General features: G+C 31.9%; 1 protein-coding gene across 1 annotated transcript in view; it reads right to left on the bottom strand.

Moving 5' to 3' along the window:
* Col24a1 (collagen type XXIV alpha 1 chain) overlaps nucleotides 1–21,889 on the bottom strand; it is a 367,698-nt gene that overhangs the window by 237,318 nt on the left and 108,491 nt on the right. Inside the window, exons 13-19 of the mRNA XM_076862570.1 lie at nucleotides 19,353–19,406; nucleotides 17,441–17,485; nucleotides 11,759–11,812; nucleotides 11,629–11,673; nucleotides 11,287–11,340; nucleotides 10,757–10,810; nucleotides 6,168–6,221 (exon numbers count right to left, since the gene is read on the bottom strand). Of these exons, the coding sequence (XP_076718685.1) occupies nucleotides 6,168–6,221; nucleotides 10,757–10,810; nucleotides 11,287–11,340; nucleotides 11,629–11,673; nucleotides 11,759–11,812; nucleotides 17,441–17,485; nucleotides 19,353–19,406 (360 nt within the window). The remainder of the gene's footprint in view (nucleotides 1–6,167; nucleotides 6,222–10,756; nucleotides 10,811–11,286; nucleotides 11,341–11,628; nucleotides 11,674–11,758; nucleotides 11,813–17,440; nucleotides 17,486–19,352; nucleotides 19,407–21,889) is intronic.

The raw sequence follows: 21,889 nt of genomic DNA, 5'->3' as shown, positions 1-21,889 counted from the left end.
GAGAAATGATTGGTTTATGAGAGCCTTAACCAGTCAGTGATTAATCACCTGATGGGATTAACTGAGTGTTAACTGAAGGTAGATAGGCTGTGGTTGGAGGAGGTAGGTCACTTGGGCATGCCTTTGGGGTATAAATTTTGTGTCTGGTGAGTGAAGTCTTCCTCTGCTTCCTGATGATCATATGAGCTGCTTCCCTCTGTCACAGTATTCCACCATGATGTTTTGCCTGCCTCATCTTCAGCCCCAAGGAAAGGAGACTTCCCTCTATAGACTGAAACCTCTGAAACCCTGAGCCCCAAATAGAATTTTCCTCCTCTAAAATTGTTCTTGTCAGGTCTTTTAATCAGAGAAGCAAAAAAGCTACCTAAAACACCTATTAATTGTTTTAAAACACTTTATATCTGTTGGAAAAGGTCCTTCTGCTAATAAGAATAGAAAGTTTGATTTCTTTCATTAGTGTCCTGTAGTTTTCATTGTATAGATCTTTCACCTCTTTCTTTAAGTTGATTCCTAACTATTTTTTTGAGGCTATTGTAAATGGGGTAGTTTTCCTCATTTCATTCTCAGAGGATTTGTCACTGATATACAGAAATGCCTTTGATTTATGGGTGTTGATTTTACATCCTGCTACTTTGCTGAATTCATTTACTAGTTACACAGAGACTAACCCACATAACTACAGTTATCTTTTATTAGACAAAAATGCCAAAAACATGCATTGGAGAAAAGATAGCCTCTTTAACAAATGGTGCTGGGAAAACTGGAAATCCAGATGCAACAAAATGAAATTAAACCCCTATCTCTCACCATGCACAAAACTCAACTCAAAGTGGATCAAGGACCTAGGAATTAAACCAGAGACTCTGCATCCAATAGAAGAAAAAGTAGGCCCTAATCTTAATCATGTGGGATTAGGCCCCAAATTCCTTAATAAGATTCTTATTGCACAAGAATTAAAACCAAGAATCAATAAATGGGATGGATTCAACTAAAATGTTTCATTTCAGCAAAAGACACAATCTGTAAGGTAAATAGAGAGCCTACATGCTGGGAGCAAATTTTTACCCCTCACACATCAGACAGAACACTAATCTCTAAGGTATATAAAGAACTCAAAAAGCTAAGCACTAAAACAAACAAACAAACAAAAAACAACCCAATCAATAAATGGGCCAAGGACATGAACAGATATTCTCAGAAGAGGATATACAATCAATCAACAAATATATGAAAAAATGTTCATGATCTCTAGAAATTAGAGAAATGCAAATCAAATAGCTACCAGTCAGAATGGTAGCTATTATGAAGACAAACAATAGTAAGTGTTGGCGAGGATGTGGGACCAAAGGTACACTCATACGTTGCTGGTGGGACTGCAAATTGGTGCAGCCAATATGGAAAGCAGTATGGAGATCCTTTGGAAATCTGAAAATGGAACCACCATTTGACCCAGCTATCCCTCTCCTCAGTCTATACCCAAAGGACTTAAAAAAAAAAACAGCATATTAAGGGACACAGTCACATCAATGTTTATACCAGCGCAATTCACAATAGCTAAACTGTGGAACCAACCTAGATGCCTTTCAATAGATAAATGAATTTTTAAAAGGTGGCATATATACACAATGGAATATCACTCAGCAATAAAAGAGAATAAAGTCATGGCATTTGCAGGTAAATGGATGGCATTGGAGAAGATAATGCTAAGTGAAGTTAGCCAATCCCAAAAAAACAAATGCCAAATGTTTTCTCTTATATAAGGAGACTGATTCATAGTGGATTAGGGAGGTGAAGCATGGGAGCAATAGATGAACTCTAGATAGGGCAGAGGGGTGAGAGGGAATGGGAGGAGGCAGGGGGTTAGCAAGGATAGTAGAATGTGATAGACATCATTATCCAAAGTACATGTATAAAGACACAAATTGCTGTCAACATACTTTATATACAATCAGAGGTATGAAAAATTGTGCTGTATATGTGTAATAAGAATTGAAATTCATTCTGCTGACATTTATTTTTTAAATCAATAAAAAAGAATTTACTATATACTAATCACTCTTAAGCCCAATAAAAGAGTGCAAAAAAGAAAAAAAAAAGAATAGGAAGTTAAAATGTAGTTCTTTATTGTTACTGTTAACCACCATGGAGTACTTCCAAGTAATTCTGATTCAGCACTACTGGGATTGACCCTGGGCATCTGTATTTTTTTTAATTTCCTCAGGTAGGTGATAACAATAAATGGTAAAGATAGAAAAACATAATTCTAAAGCTACATGGCTTTATTGTCTAAAACTGAAATTACCATTTTTCTAAACAAGCTCATTCTCTATTTCTACAACACTATTGCAAGATATTATCATGTTGTACCCAGAAAACTAAAATAATGTCCCTAAATCATCTCTTTTCTAAGTGCTTTCAGCATTCTTTCTCCTCATTCTCTCATATCTACACAACAGTAAAAATAACCTTCTAAAAGTGAAATCAAGTAAGATCATACTACTGCATGTTAAAGCTTCAATGGTTTCCTATTGCACTTAAAAAAATCCAGTTTCTCCTTATTTTCTGCAAAGTACTACATGATATACCCCATATACATTTCCAATTTCACTATATATAACTTCTATTTCATTTACTCCAGTTACACTGGCATGATTTCATCTTGAACCAACCAGGCTTTCTGTCATGGGTACAGACAGTTCCTTTGTCCTACATTGATGACAGTGATGGTGGTAGCTAATATTTATTGAGTGCTTCCTATTAACCAGATACTGAAGTGTTTTACATGTATTAATGTGTGTAAAACATCAACTTTATAAGAGGTTGGTACTATTAATAGTTTCATTTTAAAAATGAAGAAAGGCATAGAGTTTATGATACTCAGGCTAATTCCTCAACTTACATTCAAAATATATTAAATCTAAAATACTGTATTATTTTTTAGATTTTAATTTAAACATTTTATTGCCAGCTAATTAACAAAAACTGTCATAGGGGTATATACCTAAACTTCACAATTTTGACTCCTAATAAAATTACTTTTATTGAATTATAGTTTGGTAGTATGATGCCAATCTATACTGACAAACGAAAATCACAGAGACTTAATGTCACATATTGCTATCCTCCTTTTGAACAATGAACATGCTATTATTCAAGCGAGAGGAGAATCATATAGCTGATGTATTTCATTGCTATGGCCAGTAGGAATTCGGAGTTTAAATCAAAATCCATCTTTAATAAAATGTACAAGAATTTTTGGCCATATTTTGGAAAAAAGTCTCAACCTTAACACAATTCAGAAATATTTTATAAGCCCTCACTTATTCCTCTACTTAGTTTTTACAGAAGTCCTCAAGATTCTCCCTCCATCATATTATATTATATTCTGGGACTTAAGTGTCCTACTTGCAAAAACACAGAACCTATCCTATTTGTTGTCTTTCAACCTCATTCTCCCTTTGAAACAAATGCCCACACTTATGGTCAGCGTAACTCATTTTTGTTTTTAATTTTCTTTGCTTTTCATGAATTTGTATATGAATTTCCCTCTAAGTGTTGATTTAGGTGCAACACTCAAATTTTTACAGTGATTTGTACTTATTCAGTTCTATGTGTTTTTAAATTTCCATTGTGATTTGGTTTTAGTCTCTCTCCAGTCCATGAATTACTTAGGAGTATGCTTTTCAGTTTCCAAAATTTATTTTATTGCCCTTTTATTACCAACTTAAAACTGAAGCCTTCTGGGTGTGAGTGTCCAGATATAGTATTTTCATACCTAGTATCAAGAACTTTCCTGAAACAATTTCATCTATTACAACTACTTCATCTAATCTCTATGTAGATGATTATCTAATGTGTAATCTCTAGTCTACTCTTCTTAGTGTCAGGTCTTCGGTTTCTATATACTTTTTTTCCTGGTTTCCTGGTTTCTCCTCCCTCCTTTATTATCCTTCTGGCTATCATATATATGTCTCACGAAGCACAAGTCTCAAACTTCTATTCACTTGCTTAGAAAACTTTGGTCAATGCCTACAAGATAAAATCTAAATTTAGCACAATACATAATTTACCTGAGAAAATTCATCCACTATTCAAGTAGAAACTTATAGCTTTGATTTTCTATTAAACATATTACATTAAATTTTTGGACCTGCAAATCTATTAAAAGCCTAAGGTTGAGAAAGTTGGGATAAATGTATTGCCTAATATACGGTTGCATGTGTTCTATTTTTATGAGCTAGAAGAAGTCATATTCCTTAGATTAGGTCTTGTTCCCCAAAACAATCTCATACTAATTCATGAGAGAGAACAGATTATATCTTCAGGTCTATGAAGATATAATCTGTTCTCTCTTATAAAACACAGGTTTTATAAACACAGGTGAAGCTGAAGAACTGTATAGAGTATAGTCTGACAAGGTGGGGCTCAAGATCTTTTATTAGTAGTGCAGAAACAAAATCATGGAGACAATGTTTTAAATGTTGATGGCAGATCCTAACATTTCAAAGGATACAGAGAAGAAAGAAACATGTTTGTAAGACTAAGCAGCAAGTGAAAACATAGTTCATACATCCTTAATCAAGCTTTATGTGAAAGAAGAAAATAGCCCCAAATCAGAGAAAACCAGGATCAACACAGTCCTTCCAAGGGCATATACCACTCGTAACTGTAGTTTAACTTAGCAATTCACAGTCATTATGATAACCTTTTAAAATAAAGTTAAATTAGATTCTGTATCTTTAGTATGAGAAGACAGGCAAATGTTATTTATTTAAGAAGAGTTTTCATTAAAAGTGCTTAAAAATGAAAGAATGTAGGTTCTTATAAAGAGATAAATTTTTATTATTCTGAAGACAATTTCCTCCATCTCAGAATGATGACATTAACATGTTGCTGTGTTTTACTTCCTATTACCTTTTTATCAATAAAAGTAGGTATAATATAGTTTTTTAGATTTTTGAACTATCATTATAGAAGGTGTTTTTAAATTAGAAATAAGGACATTAATGAGTTAAAGAAGTTAGTAAGTCTCCCCAAACAGCAATGGAATAAGTAGTGGATTTCATCTTTTACAAAGAGAGGAGAAGGCATCAGTCTGTAACTATCCTTGAAATTGCCTACTGTTTTGCCACTATTGGGACACTACTCTGATTTATTTATTCTGAAGCCAACTCATGTCCTCAGTTTTACTACTACAACTAGTCTGAATTAGATGTGTATGTATGTGCATGCACGTGTGTATATTTTGGTATGTTTACCCAAGACTAGGGTAAGGTTCAGAAGCTTTATCTCACATAATAGATTTTAAAAAGTCCAAATGTTTTATCTCAGAAGCTCACAATCTATGCAGACTTACAGAAAAGAAAGCTGTTCTATATCAAGCATAAAACCAAAGTACAAATTTTAAAGAATATACAAGCAAATTTGATCTATGTAGTGCAGACTTAATTATGTTTATTCTAAAATATGAGATACAAGTGACATGTATATATAACAAGAATTACAAGAATTCTGCACTAATATTTCAATTGAATTTATGTCCCAGAATTTTATTTCATGCTACAAGTATGTGTTATTAATAGATGGCTTTGTGGAACAAATACATCTGCTATGGAATGATCAGGATGAAAATGTGGCTAATATAGGTCAAACATTCCTAATATAAAAATCTAAAATATGAAATATTCCAAAATCTGAAACTTCTTGAGAGCCAACAATGGTACAACAATTGGAAAAGTCATACCTGATCCCCTATCACAGTCAAAACACATGTGAACTAAAAGCATATAAAGTTATCTTTGGACTATGTGTATAAAGTATATAAGAAACAAAAACAAATTTTGTGTTCAGATTTGGTTTCTATTCCCAAGATATCTCATTATTAATATGTAAGTATTCCAAAATTTGGGAAAAAAAACAAGATGTAAAATACTTCTGATTCCACAAATTTAAGATAAGGGATAGTTAATAACTATTTTCTTAGGAGCACTCACCACTGTTGGGTATCTCCTGAATTAATAGAACACAATTTAATCTAAACTTTTTATAGAGTTAAACTTTAGAAAAAATTTTCTTCAGCTTACTATATAATATAGAACACATTCTATGAATTGTTTAATTTCCACCATTATTGTTTCAATTTCATTATCTTTCCATCAATATTTTACCTCTGGTCCTGGGGGGCCAATTGGTCCTTTGGGTCCTGGGTCACCTGATTGACCCTAAAGAGAAAAGAGGAGAATAAAAATATATATGTTAGCTTAATAAATGGAACTAGAAGAGGAAACAAGTATATTACAAACAGCATTCAATATATTATGCCCAACAAAGTTTTAATGACTTTTCAGAGTCTTAATTTGTAACTATCATCACTGTGAAATTTATTTAAGTAAAATGTTTATGGATAATACATATTTACTCTTAACTGTTAGACATACAAATTTATGAGTTAAGTGCTTAAATCAAGAGACAAAAAGTGTGTGTGTGTGTGTGTGTGTGTGTGTGTGTGTGTGTTGCCTAGAGCTAGAAAAATAAAGTTTGACTAAAAGAGGTAGGGAATTTTAGATGAAGAATTGCTTTTCTAAATAATCAAAGCCTTTAAACTGTTTCTGAAAATTCTTTTCTCCCATTTTAATGTCCTGATTTAATATTTAAGACTCACTGGGATTGAAATCCTTGTTGCTTAATCTCTCTAAACCTGTCTTCTTATCAGTAAAATAGGAATAACAACACTACTAACATTTTCATAGAGTCATTTTGAGGATTAAATGAGACAATATATGTAAAGTGATAAGCACAGTACCTAGCACTTAGAAAGTATAAATATTCATTAAATGTTAACCAAATTTAAAATCATTTATCTCTCTTTTCATATCCTTGTTCCTCTTCTGGCTGATATTTGAAACTCTGACATGGTTGTGATCCTCTAATTAAAGTTTGAAGATTTTGATTTCAGTATTTTAGAAGACATTCATATGTGAAATCAGGGATGGAAAGGAAAAAGAAGTGGTATAAAGTCTGAAACCAGAGAAGGCTGACAAATCTCGCAAGAGATGAAAGTACAGAAGAGGGAAGGTCAGTAGTCTAACGATACCCTTAGTTATGAAAGAAAAACTATTGAATTCATCATTTTTCTCATATTAAATTTGTATTTGAGCTTCAAATTTGATTTAAGTGGACTTCAGATCACATAAAACTACAAGTTTCAATATAAGATTACATATTTTTAAAGAACCAGAACACAATTTCCTATATGTACTGATTCAATTCTCAGTGCTAAGGTACCTGGATGTGAAAGAGGACACGACTACTGCAATCACATACAGAGTCTGGTAATGAAATATCATTCAAAAACCCATTTAAGTTCTCAGTTCCAAATAAACAAAAACTGTGATTCATCAGAATCAGTACATAGGGAGTCTTAAATTCTAAAAATGACAAGTATCCCTCTCAGAAATGGGGTTCTCACTGGGGACCTCTAGTGGCAAAATCCAGCCAGACCCTAACTTCACAAGCATTTAGGAAAAATGACTAGCCTAGCCATTGTTTTCAGAAAAGTTAAGTAACAACCAAATATTTAAAAACATAAATTGTGGAATAATTTTATATATTATAATAATAATAATCTACGTGGAATAATTTTATTCATTATAATAATAATTCTTTGTTTTATAAAACCTCAGTTGCAAGTTTATTGTAAATGTCATCTTTCCTTTACAAAAACTTGAGTTTTCAAGTAACTTAGAAATGGAATAACATTAAGTACATCTTTATAAATTACAAAGACTTCTTATTTAAAAATGGAAAGGAAGTTATAATTGTCTTTTTTCTCTATCTCAGGGAAAGAGTATTTTCTAACACTTTCAGAATGGTAGTTTTCTCTATTTTTTTTTTTTTGAATACTTGAAGAACAAAAGCTTCCTTATTCCAGAATGTACAAACCTCCCAGATCAGGACATTCTTATATCTGGAAAATATTCTTTCATGTTACACCTTAGATCCACTTGAAAATAATTCCAGTCACATCAAAATCTTTGATGAAAGAAAACCAAAAGTAGGACATATAAAATGTGAAAGACATATATAACTTTAGCATTTTTTCCATGATAGTAAAAATCTTTTTAGTGGGTACTAACTTGTATAATTGGGTATGGAAGTTTTTTCTTAATAACTGATTCTGTATAGGCAATACTTCATCAAGTAGGAGTCTCCTTCCTTAATGAGGGAAGGTATCTAGGTTAAACATCTTTTGTATTAATACAAAGGATACAGTGAGAGACCAAAGACAAGTTCATTTTACTAATATTAATCATGAGTCTCCACCCAATTTTGAGCTGAAAGTAAATATTTTTCAAAGGTTTGATAAAAGTAACAAAAATGGTCAATTATTTCCCTACCAAAGTAATCCTGGCTATATTTTTTTAGAATACTACAGAAGGGTATAAAATGAGTATGAAGTAAGTAAAACTCTAATTATTACCATCTCTTGTTCTCTGCCCTAAAAGAACCTCATTAGCACTTACTGTGATTTTTTTTAGGAAAAAAAATATTACAACAATGATGAAGGTTGTTATGGTTTGGATATGAGGTATCTCCCAAAGCTCCTGTGTTATTGCAGGAATATTCAGAGGTGAGATAATTAGACAGTGAGATCTATAACCTAATCAGTCCATCCAGTTTGAATGCACTGACGGGGTGGTAACTACAGGCACAAGGGGTATGGCTGGAGGAGGTGGGCCATGCCCTGGAAGGGTTCATCCAGAGACATGCCTTGAAAGGGTTCATCTTCCCTGTGGTCCTTTCCTTCTCCATTTCTCTGCTTCCTGGTTACCATGAATGGAGTCATGCTCCTCCACCATGGCCTTCCAACATGATGTTCTGTCTCACCTTGAACCAAGAACAATGGACTTGGCCGACCAACTCTCTGGGACTTTAAGCCAAAATAAAATTTTCCTCCTCTAAGTTGTTATTTTGTATATTTTGGTCAAAGTGATGAAAAGCTGACTAACACAGAGGTAAAATAAGGTATTTTGACTTTTTTCTTTAGATTATAGCAATAGTAGTAGGCACTATTACTAAGAGACAGAAATATCATAGAGTCACAGAAATATATAGAGCTACAGGAATTCTGAAACATACATATTCTAACATGAGAAATTGGATCTATGGTAAATCAATGCCAAGATCATGGCAGGTCAAATGTCAGAGTTGAGAACTAGAAACCAAATCTCCATCTCTCATACATACTCTATTCTATATTCTATTATATAGTTTAGAATCATCCTTGAAAAACATAAGCTATTTGTTACTTAGCTTCATGACCGATTCTCATGCCCTATTTATACACTTTGAAATTACTAAGATTTGACTTTAGGGCACAATTCTGGGATACAAGATCAATTGGGTTGACTGCCATAAGCCAAGGATAAAAAAACCAGTAAAAGCAAAGGTTGCTGGGCTGGGATGTAGCTCAGTGGTGGAGTGCTTGATTCTCACATGTGACACCAGAGTCTATCCTCAGCACCACATAAAAATAAATAAACAAAATAAAGACATTTAAACAAAAAAAAGCAAAGGTTGCCCACCAACATGCCATCAGAAAAAGAGATCCCAAAATTTGTTTTGTATGGAAATACACACACACACACATTTATATATATACACACGTACACACATGCTGTCACAATTAGATGTTACAAAGAAGGGAGTGCCTAAATTTCTAAATAGTGCTTCGTGAGATGAAAAATGAACAATCCTTAGATGACATTGTGGAGTCAGAGGCAACACAATAAATTGCTCAGGAAAGTGATATTTTTAAATGTATATTTTAATTCTAATTGTTCTAATTAATATCACCTACATCTTTATAGAGTTGTAATCAATATTAAAACAATCTTAATATATTAAGCCCTAAAATAGTATGGTACAGTGGTTAAAGCATGGGCTGATAACCTAGGTCTTCCCAGGTGGTCAGTTATATAAGACCCTGGGAAAGTTACTTAATGCCCTGTGTCTCAATATCTTTAACCTATAAAACAGGAATAATAAGAGTACCAACTTCACAGGATTGTTGTATTAAATGAGATGTATAATTCTTAGAATACCACCTGAAACTTTATAAACAATAAATATTAACTATAACAATTATCATTTTTAATATTGAGGTATTTTTTGACTCATGCTTTAATTATTCTAGTTTAATTATTAAATAATTTTAGTTTTATAAATTTAACTATATGTTAAGTTTTATAAATATAACTATATGTTAACTGCAACATAAAGTGTCTTTTCCTTTCAACTAGTTAATGCATGGAGGTTAGAAAAACAACAGGGAATTAGAATACTTGGGCTACAACAATTTGACTAGTTCTTTTTTTTTTTTTTCAGAATTATCCCCTTAATGATACTGATTCAGAAAAATTATTTAGAGTGCTTTAAAATTTCTGATTTAAAAGCCCATTGTTTTGTTAAGTAGTCTATAATAAATCATTGGAAGGAATAATTTAATCAAGATCTTTAGGGATCAAAGAAACTTGGCTTTGGCCTAGGGTAGGGAAGGTTGGGGCGTCTATGGAATATGAGATGAAAACCTGAGGAATTAGTTATGTTCTAAAACTGAACAAAGTTCAGTTTAGCTATGTTCTAAAACTGCTGAGCTATATCCTACTTCTTATATTCTACCAACATCAAAAGTATCAATTCTCAAGCCATGACATGCACTCTGCTAATCAGAACAAAGGTGAAAGTTAAAACTTACTGAAGGTCCTGGCTTTCCTCTGATGCCTGGTGGTCCTGGCAAACCAATAGTACCCTAAAGAAAGAGAACAGTAGAGAGAAAAGAAAACTATTATATCACAAAAGGCAAATATCTCTATTAGTAAACTACAAGAACATTCATGAAAGTATTTTAAGTGAAATTTAGAAAACCAATTCCAAACAAGGACTTAAAACCATACTAATACCATATCCTAACAAAATAGATAATTAAAATATCGAGTACTCCTTTATTTTGAATTTGTTTTTTTTCACATTTATATAAAATTAATGGTTGAGACCAGAAACATTGGTACACACCTATAATCCCAGTGAATTGTGAGGCTGAGGCAGAAGGATGGCAAGTTTGAGGTCAGATTCAGCAACTTAGTGATTCCGTGTCTCAAAATAAAAAATACAAAGGGCTAGCAATGGAGCTCAGTGATAAAGCACCTCTGAGTTCAGCACCTCTGAGTTCAACCCCTAGTACCAAAAAACAAAACAAATAAAAAAAATTAATGGTATAAAAGTTACCTTGTCTCCAGGATATCCTGGTTCTCCTGGTTCCCCTGCAATGCCTTGTTCACCCTAGAGTACAATTCATACAAAATCATAAAAATTATAAATATGGCAATATTTTAAAAAAGTACTAATTATAGAAGAATAATTTCTCTATTTTTCCTCCTTCTAAGAAAAATTAATATAATTGATAGTATAGATGCTATGGATAAAAATTTTGAGATATTTCATGAGGTGACATTCATCTTTCAATATTTCTCTAAATATGTAACCTCTTCTAGAAACATAAGTTCTGTTGATTTGGTAAAAAAGACATGTGTAGAAATATCACTATGGTAATGTTAATATTTAAATCACCTTATCACCTTTGATTCCAGGTAGCCCCTTATTTCCTGAAAGACCCTAAAAAAGAAAAAGAAAAAGGTGATATCTTTTGATATCATGGAGAGATTAAAGGGAAATATCCATTATTCATAGAGAACCATACCATTGGGCCAGGAATTCCAGAAGGTCCAATTGGTCCCACAGGGCCAACATTGCCCTGAAAAGAAGTTTTTTAAAAAAAGGAATCAGTAAGCATTCACTAGGATTAGAAAGAATATGGGAAAATTAATTAATAAACTAATGAACCCAGAGCAGTTCATCTCACTAAGCTCCCACAGTGCCCTGTTCCTTAACTATCTCTTAAACCCTGTACATTTTAAATATTATCAATCTTTTATACTTTCATGCAAACCATCCTATTTTTTTTAATTCTTCTCATACTTATCTGGCCTATAAGGATCTTTTTCTCCTTTGAACACCCACTTATTGTTCATTATGTTCATTTTGTAATATTTCTCCAAATAGGAAACATCTAGGTAGAAATATTTTAGTGTCATGCTCCCAGGAAGTAGTCAATAAATACTTCACTTATTTATTTTAGAATTTTAATTTGCTCATTTCAGCAAACATTCACTGAGCTGTTACTATGTGCCAGCCATTACAATGATTTGATCTGTGATTTGAAAATTGCAGAATGAGAAAATTTATAATGCTTTTAAGGATAAATCAAGCAATAGACACAAGTTGTGTTTTATGGATTTACAGCATTAATTCATCACTTAATACTTATTGAGCATAATACATGCAAAACATTATAGTTTTAAAGAAACAATAAAAGGTAGAGTGTCTGTCATCAAGGTTCTCAACTTAATGTTTCAATTCCTTAAAAACAGAAGTACTACTATTGTCTCCGCAAGCTTAAAATGTAGAACAACTCCCTCAACATATCCTCTTACAAAACAAAGGACAAATAGCAACAAAGGAGTATCTGAAGGAAAAATTTGAAAAAAATATGGGCAAAAAAATCCCTTGATGGTTTGGAGATCAGGTATAGTTTGTGTCACTGAGCCTCTTTTTCCCTCTTTCTCTTATCTGTCCTGAGTCCCATATCATTCTTTGCCCTGAAAGATAAAACAGTTATAAATCTTTCCTCTATGGTTTCCAAATGTTAAAAAAACTTTTGAAGTTTTATTTGTAGTCAGGCATGATGGTATGTGCCTGTAGTCTTAGCTACTCTGGAGTTTGAGACAAGAGGACTGCTTGTACCTGAGTTTAAGGCCCGCCTGGGAAACATACTGAATCCCTAACTTATAACAAACAAAACATAACAAAACAAAACAAAAAACCAAATAGTTGTATTTGTGAAATGCTTATAGTGTTGCCCTTTTAGTTAGAATTCATGTTTCTCAGGCTAGCATCCCAGGCCCTCTCTATCAGGCTTCTGCCAACTTTCTAGTCTCTCCACTTTGCATTTGTCCCTTCTTTTCCCTGTACATCTCCCTCTCCCGGTTTCTACTTTCTTGCTATAATGGACTGTTTTCTATTCTTGGAACATGCTTCCCATATCATATGCATTGAGCCTTTGAAGATTTCATAACTGGTGGCATCCTACTTAGAATACTGTACTGTACATTTCTCCCCCTTTCTCCCCTGAATTTGTGCATTCTGTGAGAAAGTTTCATCCATTTTTTTATTTCCCAGACTCAACATAATAACTGGTACATAGGAGTTTTTGAAAGAAAATGTGGAATAAATACTGAATAAGTTAGTTAACTTATAATTTCTAGAGTTATATCTCCCGGCATAACAGAACATTTATAATACACCTCATTTATATAACACAAATTTCAGAATGGAAAATATGACATTTTTACTTTGGATCAGTCTTAAAGTCTGAGAAATGTAACTAAGACAAATTACTTCCAACATGTTTAAACCTTAAATGTATGGGACAGTTAGAGGCAAAGGATAATTCTTTCCAACTTAACAAATATGCAATATGAATACATCATTGCTTGTAATTCCAAATTCTTTCAATAGGAAACAGTTATTCACAGATCATAGCTTTAAAACTTATGATAGTTTCAAAACACCTAATAAATATCTCTGTTTAGTAATTATACAGAAATAATCCATGTAAGTTTGGAAAGCAATATCTTACAAAACAAGGAAAAAAGTCTTTACAGTGTATTATTGGTTTTTTAAAGACAATATAATATTTTAAATTTTATTTCAGTAAATATGTTACTGTGCTTAAACTGGTATTTTCAAGTGAATGTACTTTGTACGTATAACATTCTATTTTACTTTTTAGTGACTCTAAGAGAAAAATTATAAAATACTAAATACTTGGAGATATAAAAAATATGTCATAAAACATTAGTAAAATACAAAGTATATAAAAATTGAATGGTAAAGTTTAGAATTTCCAAGAAACACCAAGCATGTTGTGGCATATTACAAGTTATGTGGAAAATACTTGTTTCAAAGATTTGTGGCCTTCAGATAATAATCCATTAAAGCTGAAGAGCAGTTTTCAACTCATAAAGGTAACCTAAAGGTTCCTCAGCATTCCCTATCACACTCCTCTTCCATGGGAAGATGGAACAGATAGAAGAAATACTTTCAAGCATTGGAGCAGCCACTGGGCAATTAATAAAAGTTCATATGAGTGTACTGAGAAAAGAACTGGGAGTTCCACATTGGGCTTTTCAACTGTACCCACCATACTAACAGGCAATAATCATTGTTACTACTGTAAATTGATAAAGCAAATGACAGTAACTACCAAGGGCATGAAAAAAAATAATGTAGATAAAGTAGTAGCACCTATTAGGTCTGCTAAAAGGAATGCCTGAGAGGTAAGGTGGAGGCTGTAACACTGGACAAATGTTCTATGCAATATGAAGGTTCTTCATAATTATTCCCAATTACTTTCAAAACCTCACCTTCCATTCTGCTCCTGACTACCCTGCTTTCTAGGCTAGAATCCCACTGCTCCTCTTTCCACTTCCCAAACATTCCTATTTCCCCCATCTTCTGTATGTTTGAACATAGCATTCTTCTGCCTAAAGAACACTTTTACCTTTCCCATTTACTCACTTATACACAATATTTAAGAAAAAAGTTTAAAAAGGCTTCTACAAAGACAAAACAGATTACTATCTTCTCAGTAGTTTTACATTTAGTCAACTGTAGCAATAATCAGAATATATGAAACTGATGGTTTTTCTTTCTGTGTTATTAGATTGTAATTTTGACCCCTTGCCAAAAAAAAGTAAAGTAAAAAGAATCTTAACTTGTTCATACTTTCAGGTCTAATTTAGAATTTGATAAATCAGCAGGTACTTATATAATTTTGATTTAAAAAATTAATGAATATGAAATGAAAGTAATAGTATTTGCCTTATTTACATTAAAACTCTTTGAGGAGCAAATGACTATGTAAGTGAAATGACTTTGAAAAGTATAAAGTTCTGTCTTTACCAATGTAGATGAGATGAGAATTACAAATATGATTGCTAGTATCTTTGGCCATTCCATTTTCTTAGAATCTCTTTCCATCTACTGAAGGGTGAGTGGAGAAGGAGAAAGGATAGAAAAGCCAGTTATTTTTTTTGGGCACATGTGCCAGGAACTGTACTACAACTTGGAGCTGAAAGACAAGTAGGAGTCTTTTTTTTTTAAGGAATTTATATGAGATGAATGGATATGTTTATCTGTTTCGATAAGGTTACTATTTTAGTCTATATATACAATGTTGTAAATCTCAAATATACACAATGAAATGTATTTTTATAAAACCAAATAAATAACAATAAGAAGGAGTTAAGCAGAAAACTAGAGGTACAATATTTCAGGTAGACATTCGATATGCAAAGGTTTTGTAATGGAGACACTACTGAAAAGTGAACAAACTTTTCTTGTGCACAAAGAATATGTCCTCAAGATGCAGATAAGAACCAACCACATTAATTTAAATGGGCCACATTAATTTTGGTCTTAACCCCAAGCGTAATTACAGAAGTTTTCAGCTAATCAACTTAATATTAATATATTAATTAAGAATTATTAACTGCATATTTTAGTCTAACTCCTTTCACCTACCCATTGATAAGGTCTGACTGCTGCTTACAGGCTTTTTTCTATCCTGAGGACACAAACAAGCAAACTGATCCATTCCACCTTTACTTAGACTTTAAAAATTTCATGAGATAGACAATATACACTTTATGTCCTGACTAAGACCTTTAATCTAACAGATATAAATACATGAACACAACTGGAATGGAAAACAATTATTATTTTAGCATATCATAAAGGAAGAATAAATTTTAAGGAAGTAGTAAAACACACAAATTATTGGACTATGGACTTTGATTATCTGGCTTAAATCTGGATTAAATACTTATAAACTAACTGGTCCTGGGTTGTTTGGAGAATTATATGACAAAAATGTATGTGAGATGCTATTGCTAATTTTATAATTACTACTACTATTAATATTATTAACATGCAAGAGAAAGGTTAAGATGTCTTAGACTCACTTAGCCTTCTTGAGTCTAAATCCTATATGCATGTCATCCCAAGATGGCACATTAAAACTTGTTAGGCTGACTTTAATTTTACCCCAGTACCAATAACTGAAGTCTTGACTTATTTATTTGATCAAGCTGTTACCTTGTGCTTTGGGGCAATTCAAGGCTGGAGAAAAAACACTAAATAAGTCCAAAGACCTATGTCCAAATTTGGTCTAAAAATATTATGGGTGTAATTTATGGTATAAAATTCTGGAGATTTAATTACCTACTTCATAAGTTAAAGCAAGCTTTAAATTTTTAAGGAAAATTTTACCTCTGCTACTGATCACATCCCACTTTTGTATAAATATAGATACAGATATAGATAGTTTGCTTTAAGAAAATGTAGCATATATACATAATGAGTATTTCTCAACCATAAAGAAGAATGAATAATGTACTAATGAAAACTTTTTTTTTAAGATTCTCTTCTCATTAGGCTACTTACATTTAATAAACACGTATCAATCCTGCCGTTAGCTCAGCTGAATGCTAAAACTTAGGCTATAAATTTATATGAAATATCTGAATTTTATACCCCTATCATGAATAATAAGCTTGCTGAGAGAAATATATTTATTTATGAAGCTGTATTGTAAGTAGCAGTCTGCTCACTCCAATGAATAATCTAAAATTTATTTGAAAGCTACATATCTGGACTACATTGTTTTGGCCTCCACAGAATTATTCCTGCTAAACTGTGCCTTGAGAAAAACACTGTATAAAAACTGGCTAAGTGGACAAATAGTTTCTTGTATTTTTTAGCATATCAATTAGGTATTAAAATGTTTAATGGCATTGGTGAAGTCTAGCTTCTACCTTTGTTCAAGGTGACTTTCCTAACCATTTGTTCAATTTTATACCACAAAATAAAGTCTATAGTTATCATGTGTTTTTGTTCAAGTCAATCTCCAAATTGGATGGTGTGGAAGATTATCTCAAAGGAAAAAAGTGGCTATTCCATGTCTTATATTTTTTAAGAGATTGAGTCCTGACTAAGATCTTTAATCTAACAGGCATAAATACATGAACACAATTGGAATGGAAAAACAAGTATTATTTTAGCATATCATAAAATATGATGAATGTTTTCATTTATACTACTGCTATAATTTTCTTATCTGATTGAAAAATACGTCGAATAAGGCTGATATCAACAATGACAGTAAAACTTATTTTCCTACGTTTTAAAAATACATCTAATGAATATAAATTATTCAATAAAATGTTTCATGACAATGATAGTATTTAGTGATGATACTCACTCTAAGCCCAGGAAACCCCGGAGGACCAATCCCACCTACAAGCCCCTATTGTAAAAGAAATATATAAAATTAATTAAATTAGATTGGGTAGAGAGAAGTGATGGGAGGGGAGGGGAAGGGAAGGAGGGATAGAAAGGGCAGCAGAATAAAATAGACACTACTATTGTTGTATGTATATAGGTGTCTGTAAACCAATGTGATTCTGCAACCTGTATACTCAGAAAAATGAGAAATTATACCTCATTTGATTCAAATGTATGTCAAGATCATTGTATTGTCATGTGCAACTAATAAAAAATAAAATTAATTAAATATGATTACAAATAACTAAAGGTATTTTCTAATGATGAAGGGAACAATTTCTAAGAAAGAATATATAAAATTTATTTTCTACTATCATTAACTTCTGAAATTCCTTTATTCATGCTTCTTCCTCAGGAGTGCAAATTTGCGGAGCCAATTTATTGTTCTTCAGAAGTATCATTGGCTGCATGATTTTGGATGCTAGCACTACCACCAAGCATAGGATACAGAATTATTATTCCTTTTATGTACTTAATAAAAGAAGTGAATGCTGCCAGCAAGCAGTACTATAGACATAACTAGCTTACATATTGTATGAGAAGGCATATGGTCAGCATACAAGATTACGAAGAGATAGTTTAAAACAGTCACCTCTTTTGAAAAATCTTTTTTTTAACTTTCTAAATTCATTTTTATTATTTATAAAGCAGAAATGATATTTGTTTTCATTGTTTGAAAGAACACAATATGTCAGTGTCATATTATTTTTATGTGGCCCAAGGTATAAGAATAACCACACCCCTTGCATTTCAAATTATTTTGAAACAAAGACATAATATACAGAGAATTATGAAACAGTAAACTAAAAATATGCAATTTACTCTTACAAAGTTTTAAATATTATAAATCCAGCCCTACTAGACTTAATGTATATACAGTTGACAAAAATTAAGTAAGATTGTTTCATACTAGGTATGCAAACACACAAATGATATTTTTTAAAAACCTAAGTAATACTTACTTTATTATTTTTGAGATGGGAAGCTACCCAGAATCATGTGTTAAAAAAAAACGTGGCAAATATTTCACTTAAAATATCATCCAAGTTTTTAACAACTTATTTGTAAATCAGTTCTATTCTTCTCTTATCTTTAATGATTTGTAACAAATGAAGCCTCATCTAAGTTCACTGAATTAGCTACATAGTTATAATTTGGAAAGAGATTTAAAAAGAAATTACTTTCAAACTGTTGATGAAAGTGTTTACTTATATTTAACTATAGGGACTATTCCTAATTCATGCTATCAGGATTTTGCAGGTGATTCTTTCACTCTAAAATCTCATGAAAAGAATTTGGCATAGATGGGAGGACAGCTATCAGATGCTCTTTGAAGGCAAAAAATGAAGCTATTTCACCCAGTGTAAAAAACAACAATCCATCATTATTCCTTAATACTATAATTAAACTAGTTTAGAATGGTAACTCTTTCCCAATCTGAGCATTGACACAGAAAATTCTAAAGTAGATTTCTATAAAATACTAAGAAGTAAGGTGGATAAGTGGCAGGTCTGAGTGCACGTTTTACATGACCTTGTTAGTACCTTCATATAAAAAAGTCAGTGTTGTGATCATATATTTTTAATATTTTACTTCAGCAGTGACACTCATCATGGACAACATAATTAATTTTAATGACTGTCATAAAAAAGTGTATAAGAATATTTTTTGTTTAATTCTCATGTTGAAAACTCTCAATTTAGTGTATGCAGAGTGATATGAAAATTTATTGATACTGTTTATTCAGAAATATAATACTGAAGATGGCAAGTGCAGATGGAGTATGAATGATGTTGAAATGTAAGCCTGGACCATCACAATGTACTCACAGGACTGCCATCAAGACCAGCAGGGCCCCTGTCTCCAAAGTCACCTGGAAAACCCTGGCACAGGGAAAGAGAAAGAATACTATTAAAGCCAAGAAATATAAATTCATTTTTGCTGTGTTTTCTAAAAAGGCTTCAGTAATAGAAAGTATTTATTTCCCAATCACTACATTGTAATGCAACAGTTGTTGTGTTGTTTTATTGATTTTTAATGCAATATGTCTGTATTTTATAAAAATTATTCTAAACACCATTAATATATACAGAAATCTAAGTTGGAAAGATAGAGATTTGTTATCATTATATAAAGAATCACTGAATGAGAGGGAAAATAACCAAAATTTATAGTTGGACAATTCATTAGTTACTTCTGCTATTTTACATTGTTTCTATACCTATACCACAAGAGGATGAAAATAACTATTATGAAGCACTTGACCGTATGCTAAGAACTTTATATATAGTATTAAATATACACATTTCATTTCATCTTCCTGAAAGATCTCTTCAATGGGTGTTTATATCCTGACATTGCAGTTGAGAAAATTGAAGCACAAGAAGTTAAGTCACTTACACAAGGTTAGACCACTAGAAATAGGTGGGTCTGAGAGCTGAATGGAAGTAGTCTGATTCCAGAGTCTATGCCCTGTCTATTATGTTTTAAAATATATTTTATCTTTTTAGTTGCCTATGTATCTTCATTTTATTTTATTTTTTTACATGTGATGCTGAGAATCGAACCCAGTGCCTCACACATACTAGGCAAGTGCTCCGCCAATGAGCTACACCCCAGCCCATGTCTACTATGTTTACTGAATGCTTTCACTCATCATTCTGAGACACAATATGCAAAAATCTGAAGTTCTCTAAGTACAATTTTAATGGAGAAAGGCATAACACAGAGAAGTACTGAAAACAAAATGTGTTACCTCTGAAAATTAAAGCTTCCCAAATGCCTACAGGGAATTCTACATTGTAAAACCATGAAGGATAGTAAGGTAACAAACTTTCTCATTATGAATTCTATTGCAAAATAACTCAGTACTTGGCTACTCTTACTTTAGATACTAGTGCTTTTTTCCCTAAAGATTTGCCATTGGATTTTTCAACTTTAAAGCTCACTTTTAGAACACTGCTTTATACAATAATTTTTAAGGCTTACTATGCAAATATCTCAATAACATAAAAAATTCATAAGAATAACAAAAATTAACATACATCATTCAATTCTTATAATTTCTCTAGGCAAGCCAACATTAAATATTGTATTTTTAACCAATCACCCCATATCATTAGTTCCTTAATACAAACATGAATGGGTTAAGTTGAAGATAGTGTAATAACAGAAACAAAATAGATGATGTTCCTAAATCACATATTAAAAGCATAATTTTCTTATTCTGTATTCAGAAGATAATGCAAAACCCATCTGTGTAATTAAACATATTGTAGTTATTCCCTTTTCAAAGTCAGCTGATGTTCAAGCAGGCATTTTGCTTTCATTGTCCTTTGAAGTCAAATTCTGTTGTCAGAAAGCTTACAAATCTGCAATACATCATTCTATAGAGTATGTGCTAATATGGATATTTAAAAGCATTTATGATGTACAGGTAATGAAAAAGAAAAAGAAAATACTGTAATAAATTTGAAATATTAGAGGTGATTTTTAAAGATAGATCATAAGTAGGTTTTCCAGAACCTTATTAAGAACAGGGTTATATCCCATCTATATATGATATATCAAAGTGTATAAATTCATTGTACTGTCATGTATAACTAATTAAAACAAATTTAAAAATTTTTTTAAAATAATGAGGGATACATTACATGATTCCATTAATGTGAAACACCCAGAATACACAAATCAATAGTAATACTAAATAGATCAGTCAGTGGTTGCTTAGGGCTAGTGAAACAAGGGGCAAAATAGACAGTGACTGTTGACAAGTCTTAGGTTTCTTTTTATGGTGATGAAAATGTTCTAAAATTAGTGTGATGGCTACAAAATCCTTTGGATGTACTAAATACTATCAAATCATGTACTTTTAAAGGGTGCATTTTATAGTTTGTGAATTAAATCTCAATAAAGTTGTTCTTAAAAAAAAAAAAAAGAATCAGCCTAAAAAAAAAGGTGCAGGATTACCAAAAACATTTTTGGAAACTCTCCAAAGATTGCCAAAAAGATGTGATATTTGGGATGCCCTTCTCACCTCATTCACCTGGAGAAGTTGCTCTTTGGTTTAGCTTCCACAAAATTAGTGATTTCTCCCTACTTCAGAGAGAGAAGGAGGAGAAGTGTGCTCAGCTCTTCACTTTTCTAATAAAACCTGTACTTGCTATAATCATCATGAAAATACTAAAACTTGTTAATTTCAACTTCCCCTTTTTCTTCTGTTAATTCAACAACATGTGTAATAAGTATTAGCCATTCATCTACTTTGTCATTGAAACAATTTAGCTGAACTGAATAAAATCTACTTTAAAGTTTTATGTATTATGTATCTTTTCAGTTTACTATACATTAAACATTTTGTTTACTT

This window comes from Callospermophilus lateralis, chromosome 7 (genome assembly GCF_048772815.1).
Source record: "Callospermophilus lateralis isolate mCalLat2 chromosome 7, mCalLat2.hap1, whole genome shotgun sequence".
NCBI classification, from domain to species: Eukaryota; Metazoa; Chordata; class Mammalia; order Rodentia; family Sciuridae; genus Callospermophilus; species Callospermophilus lateralis.
This window is presented reverse-complemented; position numbering and strand designations above follow the sequence as displayed.